The sequence below is a fragment of the Lynx canadensis genome, chromosome A1, assembly GCF_007474595.2.
Source record: "Lynx canadensis isolate LIC74 chromosome A1, mLynCan4.pri.v2, whole genome shotgun sequence".
NCBI classification, from domain to species: Eukaryota; Metazoa; Chordata; class Mammalia; order Carnivora; family Felidae; genus Lynx; species Lynx canadensis.
The window spans coordinates 1,965,559-1,983,707 of NC_044303.2; the positions used below are offsets into that span (position 1 = coordinate 1,965,559).

At 47.1% G+C, this 18,149-nt stretch overlaps 1 protein-coding gene across 1 annotated transcript in view; it reads right to left on the reverse strand.

Moving 5' to 3' along the window:
* Positions 1-18,149, reverse strand: part of LATS2 (large tumor suppressor kinase 2) — a 68,406-nt gene that overhangs the window by 39,967 nt on the left and 10,290 nt on the right. The window contains exon 2 of the mRNA XM_030307665.1: positions 14,913-15,479. Coding sequence (XP_030163525.1) covers positions 14,913-15,251 — 339 coding nt within the window. The 5' untranslated portion in view covers positions 15,252-15,479. The remainder of the gene's footprint in view (positions 1-14,912; positions 15,480-18,149) is intronic.

Sequence of the window (18,149 nt, forward strand, 5' to 3'; positions counted from 1 at the left end):
GAAAGGAAGGAAGAAAGGAAGAAAGGAAGGAAGAAAGGAAGAAAGGACGAAAGAAAGAAAGAAAGAGAGAGAGAGAGAAGTGTGTCTTACAGACAGGATATAGTTGCTTTTTAATACAGTAGGACAACCTCTAACTTTTGATCGGAGTGCTTAACCCCTTTGAGCAAATGTAATTATTAACATGGCTTTATGTAAGCCTGTCATTCCTATTTATCTCATCTGTGGTTTGTTCCTTTGTTCCTCCCTCCCTACCTCCCTTCATGGTAATCAAAATTTTCTTAGTATTCCATTTTATTCCCTAATTGGCTCTCTAGCTTTAGCTCTTTGAATTGCTCTTAGAGCAATCTACAAACTGCAATGTGCATTTTTAATTTATCACAATCTACTTAAATGTTAATTTGTAATTATGTCACACGAAACACAGAAACCTTGCAATAAATAATACAATTCCAGGGTGCCTGGGTGGCTCAGTCGGTTAAGTGTCCGACTTCGGCTCAGGTCATGATCTCACGGTTCGTGGGTTCGAGCCCTGCGTCGGGCTCTGTGCTGACGGCTCAGAGCCTGGAGCCTGTTTCGGATTCTGTGTCTCCCTCTCTCTCTGCCCCTCCCCCGTTCATCCTCTGTCTCTCTCTGTCCCAAAAATAAATAAACGTTGAAAAAAAATTAAAAAAAAAAAATCTAACGTTGGATTTTTGTTGATAATAACGAAAACCTTGAAATAATCTCATTGCCCCAAAACAGGGGAACTGTTAAATTCTGGCGGATGGCAGTCCACCACGACGGCATATAAACGTTTTAGACTAATGTTTTCATTGATATGAAGAAATGCTTTGTAAATAAATGTGGAGGGAAAAGAATTCAGGACACAAAACAAGGAACAGCCAGATCTGGATTTCTTAGTGTCACTACTTAGTAGACGCGTTATCTGCCGTGTGCACGGTAACCCGTGAACTAGTTCTCTCCTCTGTAAACGTTGACAGTGACAGAACCTTCCGCATGGGCTTGATGAGAGGATTAAGCGATATTCCCATAGTAGTTGCTCAAATATACTATTTTCATTGACAAGTAGTTCTAGTGGGTGATGGGCACTGAGGAGGGCACCTGCTGGGATGAGCACTGGGTGTTGTCTGGAAACCAATCTGACAATAAATTTCGTCTTAAAAAAAAAAGTAGTTCTAAAATACTAACCACGTAGTCATAAAAATTATGTTAAAATTAAATCTACATGTTTATTTTGTTGAATGTGTTAACAGTATTGTGATTATGTTTTTTATTCTGTTGTGTTTTGTATCTTTTTCTGTCTTTTAGAGATACATTTTTTTTTTTTAATTTTTTTTTCAACGTTTATTTATTTTTGCGACAGAGAGAGACAGAGCATGAACGGGGGAGGGGCAGAGAGAGAGGGAGACACAGAATCGGAAACAGGCTCCAGGCTCTGAGCCATCAGCCCAGAGCCCGACGCGGGGCTCGAACTCACGGACCGCGGGATCGTGACCTGGCTGAAGTCGGACGCTTAACCGACTGCGCCACCCAGGCGCCCCTTAGAGATACATTTAAGTATACATGAGTGATAGGGGTACCTGGTGGCTCAGTCGGTTGGTTGAATGTCTGATTCTTGATTTCAGCTCAGGGAATGATCTCATGGTCGTGAGATCGAGCCCCACACTGAGTGCACAGCCTGCTTGGGATTCTCCCTGTCCCTCTCTCTCTGCCCCTTCCCCACTCACCCGTGCTCTCTCTTCTGTCTCAAAAGAAATAAATAAACATTTTTTAAAAATAATAAAAACATATATGAGTGATTAATGAAATGATGCCTGATATGTTTTTTAAATATCCCAGATACTATACTTCAATTAAGTAACATACTTTCTAAAAAGTTGTCCAGAGAAAAATATCAATGTACTTTCAAATTTTTTCCAAAATAGTTAACCAAAACAACAAAAAAGAAATATAATATGGTAGGGGCGCCTGGGTGGCTCAGTCAGTTAAGCATCTGACTTCGGCTCAGGTCATGATCTCTCTGTCTGTGAACTGAAAGCCCCGCGTCGGGCTCTGTGTTGACGGCTCAGAGCCTGGAGCCTGTTTCAGATCCTGTGTGTGTCTCTCTCTCTGCCCCTCCCCTGCTCATGTCCTGTCTCTCTCTGTCTCAAAAATAAATAAACGTAAATAAATAAATACATACATACATACATACATACATAAAATATGGCCAAATAACAGTGATTATTCCTGGACAGTGGGTTGATGGGTCAACCCTACTATAGGAAAATGTCTTCCTCTTATAAATGGCAGGGTGACAGTTATTTCTCTCTTTCTCTTTCAAGTTTCATGGGTAAAACGGAGAGACTTCTAGCTTTGGGTCTGCCCCTCACCTGCTGTATAGCCTTAAACTGACCACATCATCTTTCTGGGTCTCCGTTAATTCAACTGTGTAAAGAGTCCTGTGGGCTAGATAGTCCCTACGACCGTGTAGACCACGGTTCCCTGGATGGTGCTGAGAGAAACAGGAATTCGGAAAAGGGAGAGCCCCGCTTGTGCTGGAAAAGGCCACAACGATGAATCATGGCAGAAGTGGGGCGGGAGTGGGTAGACACGGCTGGGCTGGCGGGGAGTGCAAAGCCAGCGAGTGAAGCCAGTGTGGGAGAGAGTCGCACAGCTTGGTGGTAGTTGCCTCTTGTGTAAAGAGGCAAACACAGCTGGAGCAGGTGGGCTGTACGGTAACGAGAGAGATAACGGAGTCTGGTGAGTTAAGTGGAGATCAGACGGCGGGAAGAAGACGGGAGTGGATACCAAGGGAGTGGCTGACTGTCACCTTTTAGGAAAGAGATACTGGGTCAAAGAGACTATTAGAAGAATCTAGATGGAGAGCAGGGTGTTAGCACTGAAAAGACAAGGATGTGAAAGCTACACAGGAGAAAAAAATAGGAACTGGGGAAAGTATTCATTGGTGACTGAAGTAGAGATTATAGTCAAAGAGAAGTCAACGACAGAGGTCTCAACTTTTTTTGATGAACCCTCCCAGACCTTCTTGAGAGAAAGCGAGAGGAAAAAGGAGAGACAGAGCACACGTTTCATGTTGTAGGAGGAAGAGTTCTGAAACTACCAGTGAAATCCTGAAGGAAGGACAGGCTGCATCTGTGCTGACTTGAGTCCTCTTTCTACTGGAGATCTCAGGAACCTTGGCCCAAAAGGTGGAGACCAAATATGGCAGACTGGAACCAAGCACCCAGGACTTCGGAACAGATCGCCAGACACAGGAGGGGGCCTCTTATGTGAACACTTCCAGCCAAAAACACTGGAGGAACGGTGAGGACCCCAGAGCAGCAGTCGAATGAACCACGTGGCGTCCAGGGAGAAGGAGGAGGTGACAGGGGCACACGCACTTTCCAGAAGCCTCCTCTAAGGCCCTGGAGGCTGACGGCTGCCACAGAAGCCGATCCGCTCCAGTGCACCCCACTCATGGGGCCCCACCTGGGCCTTCTAGATGCCAAACGCCACTAGCTTTACAACGGCCCTCTGCGCAGTAAAAGCTTTCATAACCCAACGAAATTGCTTTAAACTTACATTGAATGTTTACTTGTTGGCCGGAGAAATGTCGCTACCGTTAATCATTTGTTTTGAAACAACCTTTATTTCTGCCCAAGGTAATTCTTCTAATGTCGTGACTGACCGGATAGATATCAAAGCCACAAGAGCACACGCCTTGCACAGGTCAGAGCAGACCTCCTCTGTGTGATTACCACTAAGGCTGGCGAGAGGGCGACACCGTCCCCGTGAAGCTCCCTGAAACCCTGCTCTCCAGCCACCTCACACACTTCCCAGACCGATGACACACAGCACTGTGGTTCAGCCACCTTCCCTTGTGTGCCCACCACGGGCCGGGCGCTTTACGTTCTCTCTGGTCTGCAGCACAACTCCTACCCCGGGACTGATGGCTACCCAAAGCGTAGAGATGAAGAACCGTGGGCTCAGACAAGTAAGTTGTTAGCCTGTGGTGACGGCCAGCGGGACACGTGGTTCTGCTCTGGTCTCCTGACCAAACCCATCGCCTGACTTACCGAGATCCTTTCCTCCTTCCTAAGAGAAGCCCGGTTCTATCAGGGGCAGCCATGTGCCCAGCTAAGTACACATTTCCAAGGCTGCTTTAACCTCTTGTGGCCAAGTGACTAGGTTCTGGCAGGTGAGGCGTGGAGGAACGCGCCTCAAGGAAGAGCCAGCGCCAGATGGGCATCTTTGCTGCTGTGCTCCTGCCTCCTGCAGGCATCGCTGACTGGAGAGGTGCCAGCTGGCGCACCGGAGCTGGAAGGCTTGAATTGCGGAGAACAGAACCCAAAGGGGGAGGAGCTTGGGTCCTTGAGGACACTGCAGAACCACCAAGCTGGCCGTGTCCGACCAACCTCCAGCCTTCATCATGTCCCCTACGGCTATTAAGCTCTGTAGCTAGGGATTTGTCACCAGCAGCTCAATTCGATTCCCAAATCATACTCCGAGCAAGCTCCGTCTGAACTGAAATCCAGTCTGTCAAACTCTAATAGCTGGAGATCTCCGCCGAGCCTTCACCGTTTAGCCACAGCTATGCTAGACGCTCGGGGTAAGGGGGAGGGCATAAAGAATGGCATCAAGGGACGAGAAACTTCCTACGGTTTCCCATATCTCCAGGAAAGACATCGAGTACACTTACAAAAATTCAAATTGTTGTGCTGAAAGATAAGTCAATTATACAAAATCACAAATCTGAAAAACAATTATGAAAAACATCTCCCTTCCCAATATACTTACTAAAGAAAATTCTAAAAATCCAAGATGAGAGCTTCCATAAAACTTGCATGACGAACGTATTCTGCGTTAAACTTGAGAACTACGAAACCCTGGTGGTAACTGAATGTTAACACCAAAACAAGGAGCAGCTGGGTAGTGACTATGCTAACAAATGTGGCTTTTTTGTCATTAAGTTTGAAATTTATAATAACTGCATGAAAAGTTAAAGGACGTAAAAAAAAAACCCTCAATTTCCTTGTTGAGTTATCTCACAACGGGTTGGCAATGACAGGGACAGTTTAGGGAGCCCTGAACGGACTGCACGCAAACATCAGATTCGGATGTCGGAGCCACTTCCTAGGACCCACTCTACCGAGTTCAACACAGAGCTGAGGTTGCAGGCAGTGGCTGCACCTTCGTCACCATCCGGGCCCCTCAGGAAGGGCTCATATCCAGGGCCCACTCCTCACCAAATGAGTCCAATCTCTAATGCTGGGGCTTGGGCAGCAGTACTTTTCCAACGTTCCCAAACTGGAAACCCACTGGGCGCAGGGAAAAGGAGGACCGTAGAATTATTCCACACCCTCTGTAGCACTTGCCGTATCTCCGGCACTTGCCGGGGGAAAGCGCTATGCAACAGAACATATTAAAATGCTCACTGATCACCTACAGGGTGGCGTGAGCCATCTAACGGCCACAGACATATTTGTAACGGCAAATAACCATCCCGGTAGGAAACTGCTGGTTTTAGGTAAACAATTATTTGTGACTCCCAACATTCCTCACATTATGGCACATATGGGAAACACGAATAGTTGTACCGCATGCTTGGATAAAGGGGAAAGGTTGTGCAAAGAGGAGGCCAGGACCGGGGCCCCTGAGGGCAGCCAGACCCAACACCTGCGCAAACTCGTAGCCCGTCGTTTCTAAAACCCAGCCAGAGAGCTCCGCTCAGCACACAACACACTGTGGGACACACACCACACTGTGGGACACACACCAAGCTGAACGTCCAGATGTTGCTGCCCTGGGCTTGTTATGGCCTGTCCTTCTCCCCAGAGGGCAGGTCTCGCCGACCTGTCAGCCAACTACTCTCCAGGACGACAAGTTCCCGAGTCGGCTAGCAGGTGGGCCACGCACAGGGAGGAGAGACATGATGTTCCTCAAGAGATGTATTTTGGTCTTGATGTACTAGACTCTGCATCCTGTTTTAAGAGGAAGATGGACCAGGGCACCGGGGGGCTCAGTCGGTTGAGCATCCGACTTCGGCCCAGGTCATGATCCCGCACTTTGTGGGTTCAAGCCCCGTGTCGGGCTCTGTGCTGATGGCTCAGAGCCCGGAGCCTGCTTCGGATTCTGTGTCTCCCTCTCTGCCCCTCCCCCACTCACACTCTGTCTCCGTCTCCCCCCAAAATAAGTAAATGGTAAAAAAAAAAAAAAAGAAAGAAAAAAGAAAAGAAAAGAAAAAAAAAGAGGGCGATAGATCCAATCTCAGACACTTAAATAAGGGCCTCCCCTCAAAATATGGCAGTTTTCCGCTACTTACGTCTGCAAAACTGTCACCACTGTCTATTACCACACGCCTACTGCCACTGTTAAGAATGCAGAACAAACCACCAACCTGACAAACAGAGGTGTCGTTTTGTAGGAGTCGCAGAACTCATTGTTGGCAGGGTTGGAAACAGAAAGACGGTTTAAAAAATGTTTAAAAGAAACATGGCAAAATAGAAACCGTCGGAATTTGCCAGTTGTCCGAGTACTCGTTTGTCCGAATCCTTCCGTTTCTAGAATGTTTTCTGAGTCAATCAGGGATATCTATGGAGGTTTATGCAAAAGGCTGTTCATCACAGCGTTAACTGAACGAGGAGCCATCACACCGAGGCGGCGCCTGTGCCTCCATCGACGCGAGCAAAGCAAACCCGTGCCAGTGATGCCGCCAGGAGAGGGAATCGGAACCTGAGGACAACTGACCATCCAGAGCCGGCCGGGCTTTCCCGAACAAGGTAACCGCTGAAGTGTGGCCACGCAAATACTCCTCTTGCTCTGCTTCTGCGTCTTCCCCCACGAAAGTCTCTTCCCCGACGAAAGTCTCTCCCTGAGCACCCGTCGGTGGAGCACTCGTAGCCACTTCTGAGTTGCGGCCGCCAACCGGAGTCGTCTTTGCTCGGGTCAGCTTCCAAAATGTTTAACGTGCTTCGGTTACCCGTGCACACCATTTATTTACAATGAACTATAAAACTTCCATTTGGACGATGGAATACAATACAGGTGTGGAAAATGGAAACGTTTATAACAAATCATCCGTCCCTCCGATTAAACAGCAGATGTTTTTGAGAGTCTGCAGTCTTAGGTCCAGGAGAATGAAGACCAGAACAAAACCACTGCCTAACGGGGCTTAACTCTGAAGAGACAAGTGGATATTACACAACATACACAACGAAACACTCAGGAACAAATTGTGATAAACGCTATGAAGGGAAATTGCTGGAATGACAGAGAATAAAACAGAGGGATCTGGTTTAGACTAGGGGGGTCAGAAATTACTTTTCTGAATCTGCGACAGCAAGACAAGGCTTCAAAAGGAGTAGGCAGTTCTTAGGCCAGACAGGGCCAGTGCTGGGAAGTGGGAGGGAAGGCAGTGAAGCCCGCGGGGCCACAGCACCAACTGCAGGACGCGGGGTGTGACCGGAGGCTGTGACATGGGCCCTGCCTGCGGGTCAGGAATTCATCCCAAGTGCAGTGGAAAGGTTTCGAGAAGGAAATGACAGGCTCTTTTCCTTTTCAGAATGACTACGGGGAGGGTTCTGTGCAGGGAACAGATGAGGAGGGGCCGGGAGGTACCGTAGGCAGTACCATCAGGCAAAGGTGGAGGCTTGGCAGGTGGGGGGACGGGGCGGGGGAGTGTGAACACGCAGGGCACAGTCTGGCAGGGAACTGACTGGCCGCGACGATGGGTAAGGAGGGTGAGAAGAGACAGATTATACACGTATGCTTTTTGTAAAGGAACAAGTGGGATCATCCTGCAAATACTGTTTTTCCCACCTGGCACGTCCCTCCTTTCCTTAAATTCCTTTAGTCGGAAAAAAACTTGGTCACTTTTATACCAAAATGTTCAGAGTGATCACATCTGAGCTGTCAGAACTACAAGCAATTTTTCTTTTCTTCTTACACTCTTCTGTATTTTTCAAGCTTCCACAACGAACACATACTACTTTCAAAACTAGGGGGTTTCAAAACTAGGGGGAGGCCTGTGTGGTGTGTTGGGGGGGGAGGGTATAAAACAAGGGTATGATGTGCTTGCGTCTTGTCAGATGAATTTTAAATAGCCGACTTTAATAAAATATACAGTTATCTTTCGCAAGGCCACATTTAATTTGAGAGGCAAAGGCAAAAAAAAAAAAAAAAAAGAGGGGGAAAGCAAGGAACTGCTACACCCAAAAGCCATTATAATACAATTTCCTGTCACATTACTGGCATTCCTAAACTTAAGTGTTTCTTTTTTCCTTCTCCTCTTATTGACATTTCTGGGCAGTACCGGATGGGTGTTGGTAACCCTGAAAAGTGGTTCCCTTCCCAGAGGAAGGGACAAGGAGGAAATGTGCATGTTATCTAAACTCCTTCTTTTTTCATTAGCAAAACCCCTGCATTACAGAGAAATGATCTCGAGGCAGGGCTTGTCACCAGGATAAAGAACAGCACTTCGGGGTTAACACTTCTCTAGGTCAACGGAGGACGCCTCCCATCCGAGCGAAACACGCTACGAGGCCGGGTGGTGTTTGTCCTCTTCCAGCCCCGACGAGTCCCGAGTCGGCGAGGGCTCTGCGCGGCCGGCCCAGGGGGAACCGCCTCGGCAGAGCGGCCCGGCTGCACCCACGGCGTGTGCGCAAACTCGCCCCGCGCGCACGGCCCCGGGCACCGGGACGCCCGGCGGACGCGGCCCCCAGAGGCCAAGTGCAACGACAGCGTGACCACCTGGCCGCACAACGCTAGGCATCGAGCCCCCGCGTAACTATGGAGGTCCGAGTAGGACCAGCTGGAGCCCAGGAGGAAGACTCAAGCCGCTGCAGGAGGGCTCTGAGCTGAACCGTACCGCCAGGTGCCCGGATCCAGGCAGGGGAAGGTGGAAGCCGGTGTCAGCAGCCAACAGAAAAGCTGGAAAAGCCCCCGGAACACGCGAAGCAGAAGGTGCGGGCGGCGGCGGCCAGGCCAGGGATCCGGGGGCCAGGGATCCCGGGGCCGGTGCGTACAGTGGGCGGGGCGTCCCTGGAGAGGATCGGATGGGGCCTGTGGCCGGTGGGCGAGGGGTGCTGGGGACAGGAAGGGCTGAGCAAGCGCCGCCAGCCCGAGAGAGCGAGAGGACACAAGGGAAAGGAGAGGGCCAAGTCACGGAGCAGAAACGCCCACCAGGACCGGGCGCACAGGAGCCAACACAGAAAATGGCCAGCAACACGCACACTGCAAGTTAAAGCCAGAGCTCTGCATGACCACACTAAGGGAACACTGAAGTCTGTCCTCTCCAGTGTGTGTCATAAGCACGTTTAACAACCCTTACCGAAGATACAAGGTCAGTAGGAGCTGGGGGCGGAGGGGAGGGGGGCAAAAGAGAGACCTCCAATCACGTACCACAGTTTCCTGGGCAGTACTGGGGTCCACGGGAATGCATCTCGAATGTTTGCTGTGTAGTTTCAGCGAGGTTAGCTGTGCAAGTGCTTGGAGCAGTACTTGGCCAGGAGGTAGGGGTCCACACCAGTGTCTGCCCTTTGTCCCTGAGGCCCCCAGGCCCCCCAGGCCTCGCCCCTGTGCAGCGCCACTCTTGTGGCAAAAGGACCAGGGTCCCAGAAGAACTTGTGGAATGGGTTGAGAAACCTGATTTTTCTACACTTTTTGGCTTGAGAATGCAAAGAAATTCACTCCCCCCCCCCCTTTTCCTATTAACCAGATCATCTCAGATTTATTTGGTGCTGTGATCATTATTCTCAGGAAACCTGCCTCTGAATATACAGCCTGACCGTGGGCTTTTTTCTTAGGCCAAATTTGGTGTAATCAATCAATGTGTTTGTTTACATTTCTTCGTACCTTCATTCCAATAAAGATTTAAGTCACTTAAACATTCGCAATAAAGTGAGGAAAAACTGGATTAAGTCAGGATTAGGAAATTGATGCTAACACAGAAATTCAGGCCTAGAAGAATATAGCGATAAAAAGCCAGGGCCCTAAAAGAGTCTTGGAAGCTGCCAGACTTGGCAACCCTCACAGGGGATCGACAAGGGAGGTGCTTGAAGGTCAGGATATGGGGCGGTCCCCAGAGAAAGTGCACGTGCTAAATGCTCCAGAGAAGCAAAAAATGTCTCCTGGTACTCGCTTCTGAGAGAAAGTTCTCATCGAAGTCTTCCTCTGGAGGACACAAGGTGATACCATGCTTAGCTGTTCTACGGAGCGCAGGCTACTACTGAACAGGAACCTCGCCACCGCGAGGCCCCCATGCCATCCGTCCATCCGTGCGCCCCGAGAAGCCTGGAGTGTGGCGAGCCTGCCCCGTCAGACGCTTCCACCTGCTAACCCGCCGCAATTCAGTAAGAGCACACAAATCACATGCTTCTGAGAAGCAGACGTGTCACGCGTATTCACATCACTGCAACATCAAATTAGTGGTTTTTAAAAATTTGTCAGGAGGGACACCCAGATGGCTCACACAGTTAAGTGTCCGACTCTTGATTTTGGCTCAGGTCGCGATCCCACGGTCGTGGGAACAAGCCCTGTGTCAGCCTCTGTGCTGACAGCACAGAGCCTGCTTGGGACCCTCTCTTTCCCTCTCTCTTGGTCCCTCCCCCCTCTCAAAATAAATAAACATTAAAAAATAAATAATTAATTAAAATCTGTCAGGGAGAGAAAGAGGGAAAAACCGGTAATATCATCACTTGACAAAAATGAACTACTGGGACCTCATGAAGATAAAAAGCTTCTGCACCGCAAAGGAAACAATCAACAAAACTAAAAGGCAACCAATGGGATGGGAAAAGATATTTGCAAATGACATATCAGACAAAGGGCTAGTATCCAAAATCTATAAAGAGCTCACCGAACTCCACACCCGAAAAACAAATAATCCAGTGAAGAAAGGGGCAGAAAACATGAATAGACACTTCTCTAAAGAAGCCATCCAGATGGCCAACAGGCACATGAGAAGATGCTCAATGTCGCTCCTCATCAGGGAAATACAAATCAAAACCACACTCAGATACCACCTCACGCCAGTCAGAGTGGCCAAAATGAACAAATCAGGAGACTATAGATGCTGGAGAGGATGTGGAGAAACGGGAACCCTCTTGCACTGCTGATGGGAATGCAAACTGGTGCAGCCACTCTGGAAAACAGTGTGGAGGTTCCTCAAAAAATTAAAAATAGATCTACTCTACAACCCAGCAATAGCACTGCTAGGAATTTACCCAAGGGACACAGGAGTGCTGATGCATAGGGGCACCCGTACCCCAATGTTTATAGCAGCACTCTCCACAGTAGCCAAATCATGGAAAGAGCCTCAATGTCCATCAACTGATGAATGGATAAAGAAATTGTGGTTTATATACACAATGGAATACTACGCAGCAATGAGAAAGAATGAAATATGGCGTTTTGTAGCAACGTGGATGGAACTGGAGAGTGTGATGCTAAGTGAAATAACTCATACAGAGAAAGACATACCATATGTTTTCACTCTTATGTGGATCCTGAGAAACTTAACAGAAGACCATGGGGGAGGGGAAGGAGGAAGAAAAAAAGGTTAGAGGGGGAGGGAGCCAAAACATAAGAGACTCTTAAAAACTAAAAACTGAGGGTTGATGGGGGGTGGGGGAGAGGGGAAAGTGGGTGACAGGCATTGAGGAGGGCACCTGTTGGGATGAGCACTGGGTGTTGTATGGAAACCAATTTGACAATAAATTTCATATTAAAAAAATACATATCATCACTTGAAACCATTAAGAGTACAAGAAAAACTGAAACTAAATTTTATAAGATAAAGTAAATGCTAAATTTAATTACCAATGCCAATATTAAAAGTATCCAATGATACAAAACATGACACTCATAACCAAAAAACTTATCTTTACAATTCCTTAAATCTAAATTGATTTGTTTCTAGAGAGAGAGAAAGAGAGCATTTGTGTGCAAGCAGGGGAGGGGCAGAGGGAGAGGGAGAGAGGCTCAGTCCCAAGACCCTGGGATCATCACCTGAGCTAGAATCGAGAGGCCGATGCTTAACGAACTGAGCCACCCCGGCACCCCTTAAATCTATAGTTAAAGAACAGGGGCGCCAGGGTGGCTTAGTCAATTGAGCGTCCACTCTTCATTTCAGCTCAGGTCATAATCCCAGGGTCCTGAGATCAAGTTCCTCGTCGGATTCTGTGCTGAGCGTGAAGCCTGCTTGAGATTCTCTCTTGCTCCCCCCCTCCCCTGCTCGTGTTCTCTCTCTAAAAAAAAAAAAAGAAAAAGAAAAAAAGAACAGCTCCTTGCATAAGGAATATTAATCTATTGGCCTTTTTTTGTATAGAAATTTTCATAAGCCTTTAGTCATGTATGTGTGAAATATTTTAGACACTATCATTTGACATATACACTATATCATTACACAGAAAATACTTGGTCTTTTTCTAGAAATTTCTATTTAAAGATATTTCAATTAAAAACATACCCAGGAGCGCCTGGCTGGCATGCGACTCTTGCTCTTGGGATTGTGAGTTTGAGCCCCACATTGGGTGCAGAGATAACTTAAATTTAAAAAATAATTTTTTTAAATATATACCCAGTACATGCTAGTTACACGGGTGTAATTCACTGGGTGAAATTCACCCAGCTGTACACTTAGGAATCATGTACTTCTCTTATGTAAATTTTGTTTTATTACGAAAAGCCTAAAAGAAAACACTCCCTTATAAACATTCGGGCAAATATTTCCAGTTAGTCTCGGGTCAAGTAAAATGGGGAAAAATGTGTGCGCATGCATATACGATGGATAAAATGGTGCATATAAAAGTGTGTAAGACCTCGGGAAAACCTGGAGTTTACTGCCATTCTGATTAATATTAGGACTAAAAATGACACTTAAACTCAAAACAGAAGAGAACATAACTGAACCTACATTAAAAGGCAATACAGTAGGAGACAAAGAAAAAAGGAAAGCTGCAACACTAGAAGTCTCTGTGCCTATTACACTGGATCTGATCATCTGAGCTATGGGAGACTGAACTCTAGAGCTACTGTTGATCCTTTCCATGCATGCTACTTGGGTTCCCGTCAGGACTTTCTGACCGGAATTCTCTAAAAGCAAAATGCATCCTGTATACAGACCAAAAAACGGTCCAAAGTGGACTGTGAGGGTGAAGGCAGAACTGTTTTACTTTACAAAGTAACACTACACACTAAAGTGATTGAATTATTTCAGGAGCATTAAATACGGCAAATGGAGTCCTTTCTGCCAGCAATTAACATAAATTAAATGTTGATGGGAACTTCACTGGTGTCACGATCCTTAGTTTTACTGTATTTGTATTTTACTGTCTTGGATACAGCACCGGCTCCATTATTTCTTGCACTGTAATTATCACTAATGGATTCTGCCATAATGAGATCCCACCTGTATTTTGGATTATTTGCTTCACTTGTTTCTTTTTAGCACAGCTGAAACACAACTGCAAAGAACACCCTGCTCTGATGACCTCTTTTGTTTGCAAGCGATTTACAGAAGATTTTAGGCTTTGCTGTTGGGTTTCAGAAGTCTCTGCGATCTTACTGGTATTTCCCTAGGACTGCTCCTTCCTACTTTCAAAACCATCAAGTTCTGTTTGTCAGGGGATAGCACTTGGCAGCGTGTTTAACTTCATATTTTCACAATGAGAAAGGTCATGCCTCTGCTGTCAGCTTCCACTGCTAAAACACTCGGCACCACATTATTCATGATCCTGTGCTTTATAAAAGCAACTTTCAACTCAACAATGCTTGCTTTACACAAGTTAATCCCAGTGTATCCCAAAGTGTCAAGGAAGTGCCCTGCAAAATAGCACGATTAGTTTCACAAACATATCATCTGAAAAATGTAAATTCTCTAGCTCAGTTCTATGGTAATCACCTGCAACCAGAAGGCTGAGATTGCTTTTGGAAATAAGAGGGCATTGTTAGCCTTTTCCTGTGACTGTGAGGCCAGGAGTAGGTAATTAGGTTATTTCTAAGAAACTAAAAGTGCTCAAGCCATCTTGATATGCTTTGAGCATGAAATCTTACTAATTTTCCAAGGCAGCAAAAATGCCTAGCTTATTTCCATTTTCATGCAACTGTGACTTTTAAGATGACAGATGGTAACAAAGCATTAGCCTTCAGACGTCCCTTTAGAAGGCAATTACATTTTTACCAGTTCCATTTTACTAAAGACATTTTTACCTGGCCGGACACTAGTTCCATTTTACATGGTCCTGCCCCTCAACCTGGGTTTTACGTAGCTATACCAATCACGACAGGATCATAAATGCATAGCTGTCAGTTGTGTGCTTCTATGTTATTGGTACCACCTCCTTCCTTATTAAGGTGTCTCTTATTCTTAAGCAACCGAACAGTCAGACCACACGTGTTGCCACCAGTCTGATGACCTCTCAAGCCTGCTCACTTCCCTAACATAGCCACATCTCCTCTACCAGTATACACAGCAGGAGAAAACAGAGTCTAAGAAGAGCCAATTCATGTTAATCAACCTTCACCTTCACTAAGTAAAAAAATGCACAGACCAAAAACAAGGGAAGCCAGTGTCTTCCCCATGACCGTTCCGAATAAGCCCAAATAAACCCCAAAGAAAGGGCAAGTGTGAAAGCCCTTCACCCCCTTTACACAGACAGAACAGAGAATGCACGTGGTACCACTGCAGTAGCGTTCACAAGTGTCTGGATCCTGCGTGAAAAGGAAAAGCAGCCAAGAGACCCTTCTGGAGAGAAGGTGGAAAACAATACAATGGCACACCGGAAGGGCCTTGGATTTCGACCTGGAAACACTTTTCTTAGTAGCTAAGTCGGGGCCTTGGAGGGGCAACCGCAGGACCTTTGGCTGCCTCCACTGTGCTCCGACGGCTGGCTTACTGTAACTGCCCCCACGGGAGCCTCGGGTGCACCCACCTGGTCGCATCCCGCATTCACCAGTTCCTGCAGCATCTGCCGGTTTACTTCTGCAGCTGCGGAAGTGCCCGATTCGTTAGCGAAAGGCAACAGGGAGTATCTGATTTCTCTCAGAGCTTTCTGGTAAGGTCCGAACTTCGGGGTGGCTCTCGTCTGCTGCTGCCGGGCAGCATCCTTGCCCCCCAGGACTTTGGCGGCCAGGGGAGCGTCACTGTTTGGTCCCACCGGCAGGCCCTGAGCGGAAGACTTGGACGGCTGCTTTAAGCCCTCTCGGATCTCCTGCAGTCGCTGGCGGCTGTTTCCAGAATAAGTCGTGGCAGGAAAAGTCTTTGGCCTCATTGTTAGTCCAGTTTCCTTTTACCATAAATACAATCTTCTTAAAGTGTTTTATTATTAAAAAAAAAAAAAGAAGAAGAAAAAAGAAAAAAAAACTGTCAACAGTATCAGTTAGTTGTAAACATACTTTCAAAACAATTTCCTTTTGAAAATTTTCTTTCCTTCAATATTTGTAGTTCCTATGGAGAACCTAAAATTTTCCAGAGACTTCATTCCGAAGATCATCACTATCTGAAAAAGAAAATGGAAAGAACATACTCATTGATGGTCTTCACATACTGTTGACAATACTTTTCAGAAACGGGCAATGATCTTGAAAATATTCCACTTGAAAGGATTAAGAAAGAACACATCACCCGTCAGAAATGATAAAAATACTGTTCAGCTCTAGTCGGCGCCCATGACATCTAGGGCTGTCCCAAGATGTTTCCTGTAACATGTAATCTGTAATAAAGTAAATCTCCACAAGCTCATATTACTTACAAATATTCACCTCAGAGTAAGAACAGTAAGTAGTATTAATGGATCGTTCACTCGAAATACTTCATTATAATATAATTTCACTTTGAAACTTGCAGCTTGAGTGTTTAGGGTTAAACCTTCCACGTGAGGTCTTGGATTTCTGGCTTGTCCCTAATAACCACTCAGTTCGTAGCACACACCTTTGTCTCTTATCTCTGTGGCTTTACTAACCCTTCCCCCGACCTGCACCTGTGGTCCTTCCATGTCTTTGCAAAGTCTGCCGTCTAAAGCCCTCCCAGACTTCCTGAAAGACGCCACAAACTTGTCACATTAAAAGTGTCCTATATCGCAAGTGAAAGAAGTTCTAACACAATGTGTTATGAGACTTTGAAGGTAACAACTCCCTGGGTTTTTTTATAAAATGGTCACCTTCTTATCAGCATTTTGACCTAAATACCAAAATAAAAATATGTTTCTTGGAGACACTGATCCTTACGCGGACGGGGACTGGTAAAATCACGTGGGTGATTCCGTTCTCGGAGCGCACCGCGACCGTACCGACAAGCGGCTGTACCAGGAAAGGTGATCCGTGTGGATCGCCTAGCACACTTGAGCACAGAAACGGCCCCCACGCGCAGAGCCAGAGACCCCAAAGCCATTGCCGGTAGTGGACGAGACCTACCCCAGGCCTAATTCACTGAATACTCCGTTGTTGTTGCATTCGGAAAACAAGATGCTGCCCTTGGCAGCCAGCTCCCCCGGAAGCAGGATCTAGCTCAAGCCACTTGCCGGCTGGGTGACCTTGAGCGAGTCCTCTAACTCCCCGTGCGAGGCACAGCACGAAGCCTGGCAAGGGGGCGGTGGGGGGCGGCGAGAAAGAGCGCGCATGCGTCTGGCCCCGTAGCACTGGCGGCGCAGCCAGTCTTGGGGGAACCGCGCCGTCTGCCACTCGTGTGAGTACGGCTTATGTCGTCAGCTCTCGCGACCCGAGCGCGGTGCCCACGGTGGCAAAAGCGAAGGCCTGCGCGGCCGCTGGGCTCACGCCCCAAGTTCCGGCGGGCCCGCTCCCTTTCCTTCCTGTTTTGCCCTCACTCCTTCCACTCCTTTTGGCCCATAGGACTCGGGGAGCAAACTGTAAAGGATAAGCATTTTGCATTTTAATCAGCAAAGAAAAACTGAGCACCCTTTAAAGGGAAAGGAGCAGCGGGATGTGAACTTTTTGTTTCAGCGAGGAATTTTAGAACTGTAAAATGGAAGTCTGCTTCACAGACACTTTCACGTCGAAGAAAAACTGATGGCCAATATTCATCCGGGATCTACTATGTGCTGGGCTCTGAGGGTTCTATGTGAATTTGCTTATGTAGATCTACCTCATCACCACACATGGCCGTAAACCCGAAGAAACGACATCAAAATTACTATTCTTTTCTTACAGGTGGGAAGGTGGAAGGTCTGAAAAGTTCTATCACTTCCTCAACGAAACTGAGGGAAGAGTCTATTTACGAAGTGAGAACCAGACTCAACACATTTTCCAACATGGAATTCATACTCTGAGCCACAACGTTTAACACAGCAGTCCCTGACACGACTGTTGTAAGACTCTGCAGACAGTGAGCAATTAGATCCAAGAACTGCTGAGATTTCCCCAGGGCCTGGACCAGAGTGTTGGCAGGGAGCCAGAAACCCAGAGCTCTGCTTAATTGGTGTAAAATGGGGCATACTGTAACCACACTCATTTTCAGTGACTTCGTGGTCTAAGCATCTGTTTTGAAATACCTAACTTTCTAAAACCAGGGGTTCCCGTTCCAGCAAAAATAGAGAGGTTCTCAGGGAGCTGCCAAGCACGTATGGAGGGTCCTGAGTGATTCGATATGTCTGAGGACAGGCAGGAGACTTGGCTCTTTTCCTGTGGGAATTTACACAGATCACTTTGTTTCCCATCTCTAGGGTCTTCTTACCCTTTCTTTGAAGACTAAAATACAGAAGACGTAAATCATACTATCTTCTCACAACACATAATCAGGGAGGGTTTCTTCGCAGTCGAAATGTACTCAGGCTTCCTCTGCCACCGACTCATCTCTGTGCCATCCGCCCACTTGCCCACCTGGCAAACATTCATCCAAAGCCTACTAACTCTCAGGCGCTACTGGGACAAACAAGAACAAAACTCCGCCTCGGCAAGGTGAGGGTGAGGGAGCCAAATAAACAGCTTCAAAGGACAAGAGATGCCCAAAGGAGAAAAAAAAGAAACCATGTAAGAAATGGGTGAATAAAGGAGAAAGTCAGAAAAAGCTCTGAAGCAGAGACGACTGGGTCTGAGTGTAGGGAGGAATGGAACTCCAGCCAGAGGGAACAGCATTTGCAAAGGAGCAGAGGGACAGAAGTGTGCAGGCCCCGCCCTCCCATTCACGTCCGGGTGGAGGCTTTTCCTGGAGGGTG